Source organism: Coregonus lavaretus (genome assembly GCF_964263955.1).
Source record: "Coregonus lavaretus genome assembly, chromosome: 20".
Taxonomy (NCBI): Eukaryota; Metazoa; Chordata; class Actinopteri; order Salmoniformes; family Salmonidae; genus Coregonus; species Coregonus lavaretus.
The window spans coordinates 40,912,371-40,918,848 of record NC_140007.1 but is presented as its reverse complement, the minus strand read 5'-3'; the positions used below and the strand labels follow the sequence as shown (position 1 = coordinate 40,918,848).

The following is a 6,478-nucleotide window of genomic DNA, read 5'->3' as shown; positions in this document are numbered from 1 at the left end:
AGTGAAAACACATTATCTAGCTAACATAATGTCACAAAGCATGATGCGCTAGCCAGTTAACTTCATATTTCCGAGTTAGTTTGATGAGTTCAGAACAGTGGAGGTTGCTGAGGGGAGGACAGCTCATAATAATGGCTGGAATGGAATCAATGGAATGGTTTCAAACACATCAAAGATGTGGTTTCCATGTGGTTGATGCCATTCCATTGTCTCCATTCCAGACATTATTATGAGCTGTCCTCCCCTCAGCAGCCTCCACTGGTTTAGAAATACTTTAAATTGCCATTGGAGCTAGCTAGCAAGCTACCCGCTATAGCTAGCTAGCTGCTTATCAAAGGTAGATAACTGGTTAATTTGACCAAAAAAATCAACCAAACAATTTCTCAATGTTTCTAAAAATTAGTATAGCTGGCTAATTAATTTGATCAGGCTTCGTGATGCACCCGGTTTGATGCTGTTTTAGTCAACACAACATGTTGCCCTGTCACCTACAGTAGAACCTGATTCTGCAACGTGGTCTCAGAGCCGGGGTTGCAAAAAAAATCATTTTCCATCAATGGATGTCGATTTAACTTGTTTTGACTGCTATGATTAAGCAATAAAGCCCAAGGAGGTGTGGTTATGGCCAATATACCATGGCTAAGGATTGTTCTCAAGACATAGCCCTTAACTGTGGTATATTGGCCATATATCACAAAGAACAGCCCTTAGCCGTGCTATATTGGCCATATACCACAACCCCCTGAGGTGCCTTATTGCTATTATAAACTGGTTACCAACTTAATTAGAAAAGTAAAAAGTAAGTTTTTGTCATTCCTGTGGTACACATCTGATATACCATGGCTTTCAACCAATCAGCATTCAGGGCTCAAACCACCCAGTTTATAATTGTAGCCTAAATAAATCCCATTTGTTCATGTGCATAACTATAGATAAATCCGACAGGAGAGTTTGAGTGATGAAAGTTGGACAGAGGATCTCGAAATCTCTGAGCAAGAAACACTTGGATGAACTTAAAAAAACAAATGTTAGGCTATTTTCTGGCAATTATGACGTTATTATGTGCCAGATGTTAAGACTACAAACCGTTATAAATGGCCTATTTGCAAGATTGACTTATTTCAATAGGCATAGGCCACTGACTAAAATCTGGGTTTATAACTTCAATTCAACTTTGCCATGGTTTACTGAGCTAGATGCAGGTAGCCTATAGCCCCTGATATGCCAACATCTCATTTCAGGGAAAGGTCCACAATGTTGAGAATGATACATTTGCGATTGAGCTGTGACCATGATCACAATTGATAACTTCCAATTCAATTAACAAAAAATGGCCATTAATAATTGCATAATAACACAAGGCTACAACAACAAACTGAAGTTATAGGCTATTTATGAAATCCGTTTGCCAGCTCCTGGTAGGCTTCACAAGTGGCACAAATTGATTTGCAGTGACTCCAGTGATATAGTCATTTCAACATATTTATTGTATCAAATGGTGGGCTACAGCAGCCTACAATGGCATAGAAATTAATAGCCTACTTGATGGCCAACAGATGCAAATATAATATCATTTTCATTGTGGACTTTTTCCCCATAACACAAGCAAGCGAGGGAGTTCCATAACTTCCATTTCAAATGTCAACTTGCGCAGCGCTTCAGACCCTAGAACTGAGCATGAGTAAAACCCTTCGCTTGATACGGTTATCCATAAGAAAAGTCGACATTAGAATGCAGTTTACTTTAAAACACCTCTGAGCGAATTTATCTAAAGAGCTCTAGTACGCCTAAAGTTGTTTTCCAATGCATTGTCGCCTTTATATCAGTTCTAGCGCGTTAATATGTTTTATGGAAAAAGGGAATCTCCATAATGACCAATCTAAATAGCCCACGTACAACTGGTATAAAGTTGTCACGATAAATCACAGACAGTTTCACCAGCAAAGCACCCCCACACCATAACACCTCCTCCTCCATGCTTTACGGTGGGAACTACACATGCGGAGATCGTCCGTTCACCCACACCGTGTCTCTCAAAGACACGGCGGTTGGAACCAAAAATCTCAAATTTGGACTCCAGCCCAAAGGACACATTTCCACCGGTCTAATGTCCATTGCTCGTGTTTCTTGGCCCAAGCAGGTCTCTTCTTCTTATTGGTGTCCTTTAGTAGTGGTTTCTTTGCAGCAATTCGACTATGAAGGCCTGATTCACACAGTCCCCTCTGAACAGTTGATGTTGAGATGTGTCTGTTACTTGAACTCTGTGAAGCATTTATTTGGGCTGCAATTTCTGAGGCTGGTAACTCTAATGAACTTATCCTCTGCAGCAGAGGTAATTCTGGGTCTTCCTTTCCTGTGGCAGTCATCATGAGAGTTTTTGCGACTGCACTTGGAAGAAACTTTCAAAGTTCTTGAAATGTTCCGTATTGACTGACCTTCATGTTTTAAAGTAATGATGGACTGTCGTTTCTCTTTGCTTATTTGAGCTGTTCTTGCCATAATATGGACTTGGTATTTTACCAAATAGGGCTATCTTCTGTATACCCCCCCTATCTTGTCACAACACCACTGATTGGCTCAAATGCATTATGAAGGAAATAAATTCCACAAATTAACTTTTAGGAAGGCACACCTGTTAATTGAAATGCATTCCAGGTGACTACCTCATGAAGCTGGTTGAGAGAATGCCAAGAGTGTGCAAAGTTGTCATCAAGGCAAAGGGTGGCTATTTGAAGAATCACAAATATAAAATATATTTTGATTTGTTTAATACTTATATATGTGTTATTTCATAGTTTTGATGTCTTCACTATTATTCTACAATGTAGAAAATAGTAAAAATAAAGAAAAACCCTTGAATAAGTAGGTGTGTCCAAACTTTTGACTGGTACTGTGTATATATTATATTTGTATAAAAAATATTTGTACTTTAATTTGGGACCAATCACAAGCGGGGCGCCGCCCCTAATGCCCTAGTGGGCAAACCGCCACTGCTCAGTGGTTGAACTTGACATGTTTGCAAACCTGTGAGATCAAAAAGTTACCTATATAAGTAGGCTAGTAGGCCTAAGGAATATATTAATATATAATTCTCTCAAGGAATATAATTCCTTGAGAGAAGTATGCTACAACATTTAATTTCATGTTCCTTAAGGCCTAGCTAATGTTTTTATGGGTTGCTATGATAAAGTAAGACAGTGGAACCAATGCCTTATGGCATTTCACAGGTTTATCCTTCAAAAATAATTAAATTGTTGAAATGACCCATCAAATATAGCCTACAGAGCCTTTGAATAATATGACCCAAGTTTATTTAGGCTACTCCTGAGAAGTGACAGAAAACTATTGACAACGTAAAATCATCAACACACCAAAATGTAATGACCATCCATGGGAGAGTAGTTGATGTCAAACATTGGACCAGATTCAGCAGTTCACCTCATTCAGATAAGCATAGAAACTACACTGGACAGGACTAAGATGAATCTGTTATCTAGCCGACAGACGGCTGACAATGATCTTGACTGAGTTGTCTTCAGCCAGGCTGAGTACTTGCTGGCCCTAGCATACACTCCGGGTCTTTTAGGCAATCCGCAGGCATCCCCAAAACTTGTCACGCCAACAATGTAGAATTTCTCCTGATCCTCACTGAAGCACTGGAGTGGGCCTCCACTGTCTCCCTTCATAATGTAGTGAACAACAGAGTGTGTTTTTATGGTAGCTATTATCATGGAGAACACAACTTTATTCTAATGGGCTATGTCCCAAATGGCACCCTATTTTCCATGAGCTCTGGTCAAAAGTAGTGCACTATAAAGGGAATAGGGTGCCATTTGGGACACAAACAGGATGGCCACCTCACCTGACATGTGTCAACCACCCCGGTCTCAGAGCCAGCACAGATCATACCATTCTTGATGTAACCGTTGTACCAGTCGATCCGGTTACAAATATTTTGCTCAATCAGCTCCACCTCAGCTTCTTGCAGTGTGTCCATTGGCTTTCCTAAAGCGAGACCAGACACACATGCTGTATTCATCTCCTGCTAAATTCAACATTCAGCACTGTTATACCCTTATAGCCTGGTCCCAGAAATGGTTGTGCAATCATGTCAACTCCTTGTCATGCATGACAAGAAGTGGCAAGGAGTGGCGTGATGGCACAAACAAACTGGTACCCAGGCTAAGGTTCTTAACCCCTAAACTGCTGTTCATCCCGGGGAGCTGCACTGTGGCACTGTGGACCCTTTGGTCCTCTCAAATGGATGTGTTTGTGTTATACGGGGGGTTGAGAGCAGAGCAGGAGGCCGATTTCCGATGTTACAGTTTGATTAATAACGGTTGTATTGTATCATATTGTATTGTCATTTCCTAATAGATCCCACACAAACCTTTGAAATAAGTGCTGCCCCAACCACTGATGAAACACTGGTTGAGGTTTAAGTTGAATTCCTCCATCTCGTCTTCCACTGTACAGACAGGCTGGACAAAGTCTGTGTACTCCAGTGGAGAGCTGAGACGCAGAAGAGCTATATCGTTGGAGTAGCTGGGGTGGTCAAACTTCTCATGAGCTCTGACCTCCACAACATAGCGGCGCTGGGAGTACCGCCCTGGTTCTGTTAGCACGTTCAGTCCTGACACCACGCGCAGACTGGACATCCTATGAGGTCTGGGTGCAGCAAAAGCGGTTGGGGGTGAACAACAGACATTATTCTTTTGAGCAGAAGAGTGTCAGCAGCTTTTTCCAGCGTTTAATGACTAGGAGGAAAAAGGCAATATTAAAGGATGAGAGAGTATGTATCTGTCACTGCAAAGTCATTTCTAAGTTAAATCGTTTTGTCTTATTAGGCCTTTAAGCAATTGAAGAAAATGTATTATCAGTGACACTTTCAATGATGTATCTCAAGTGATTGTAGCCTACCTGTTCACCTGTCTGGTATGATCTTTTTGCCTGTATTATTAGGCTACCCAGCCATCACCATGCCTATGTAGAGTTAATATAGGCTATTCTTGTCATTTATTTATTGTTGGTTATATAAATTAGATGACTCACGGAACAACAGTGAAGCAGTGTGCAGCGGTGAGCACCCAGAGGCGGTTGAGGATGGTCCCGCCACAGAGGTGCCAGGACATCACCTGCACACTGACCTGCCAAGGCCATGCACCCAAAGGTGCATTGCGCCCTCCAACAACACGTGAACCTCCTGGAGCGTCCGCCAACGGCCGCTGTCCGCATGCTATCATCACCAACGCAGAATAATGGAAATGTAGAATGTAAATTGAAGTTTCAGTTGAAAGTTATGCTGGTCAAGCATGCACACTAATAATTAGATATGAAACGGATTATCGCAGTAGGCCGAGTATGGCAAAAGTAAACACCTTACTCTGATTAACTTAATCGGCGTAAGGTCAAAATCGAAGTAAGCATAAGCTTATTAAAAACACTGGTTTTCTGAGCAATCTTTCGAATTATTAGGACATGTGAACGGCTTAATATGCGTTCCAGCGGGTTATTTAATCGGCGCATGTGCCAGCACGGGTAGCGCAAGCCTCGCTCAGTAAACTAGATTCAATTTAGGCGTCATCGCTTATTGGCAACATTTAGCTCGCGCTCCACCTGCAAAGCGTAGGCCTATATACCTACTCGTTGCGCACAAGTCTTTTCATGATAGGCTACATTTGGTCTAGGACTTACTTCCTTGTGCTGAAACTTCAGATAACAATACACTTATGGACAGGGCACATTGTAAAAAGATTCCAAATGCCTTAAAGTCCATCTTTATGTGAGGAACATGTAGGTGGACTAAACTGACAGGTGGATTGGTGGATCTCCTCCAATCATTGATTGATTGATTCATTTATTGTTCCAAAGCAGAGGTGTCGGCTTTGTGACGTAATTTTTACTGTAGGGTATGTGTGAGGTCACTTGTCAATAGCTAGGGACTGGGATAATATTGATATCGGCTATCAAAAGCTACAATATCATTTCAGATTTTGCATATCATTATTTGCAACGAATTTTAGGCCCAATTTCCTCAGTGTCTTATGTCATCATTGTAGCCCACATCAATAGCCTAATGATCACTTACACACAGTAAATAAAACATTATTGTATGCAAACAACTCATTAGGCTATATTGGCCATGATGTAGGTCTACAGTAGCCTAAACAGCATATCATCCATCACAAATCTTACAAGACTGGAAAAAGTGGTCCACCATGGGCAGCTGATATGGCTCGTTCAATTGCTGTGCCTGTGCTGAACGCCCTACAGGCTAGAATTTATAACTATTTCAGCTCTTGTCGAGGTATTTGACCTCTTTATTTTGTTAACATGTAGGCCTATCTTTGACGCACAAATGAATTGTAGTGGTGGTCACTGATTTCTTCAGTAAAATGCATTTGCCGACACTCCCTTACATTTCTGTTGCGAGTCATCAATAATGCAGCCAGGGCACTAAGAGGGGAGGTAGCAGCAA

The 6,478-nt window shown here is 41.4% G+C and overlaps 1 protein-coding gene across 1 annotated transcript; it reads right to left on the bottom strand.

Moving 5' to 3' along the window:
• Positions 1-3,443: 3,443 nt before the first annotated feature.
• LOC311147517 (transmembrane protease serine 12) lies at positions 3,444-5,243 on the bottom strand (the record flags this gene model as incomplete). The annotated part of the gene is made up of 4 exons (XM_084184270.1): positions 3,444-3,680; positions 3,863-4,005; positions 4,391-4,668; positions 5,053-5,243. 4 exons carry the CDS (start codon positions 5,241-5,243, stop codon positions 3,444-3,446), a joined length of 849 nt encoding a protein of 282 aa, XP_084040396.1.
• Positions 5,244-6,478: the final 1,235 nt, after the last annotated feature.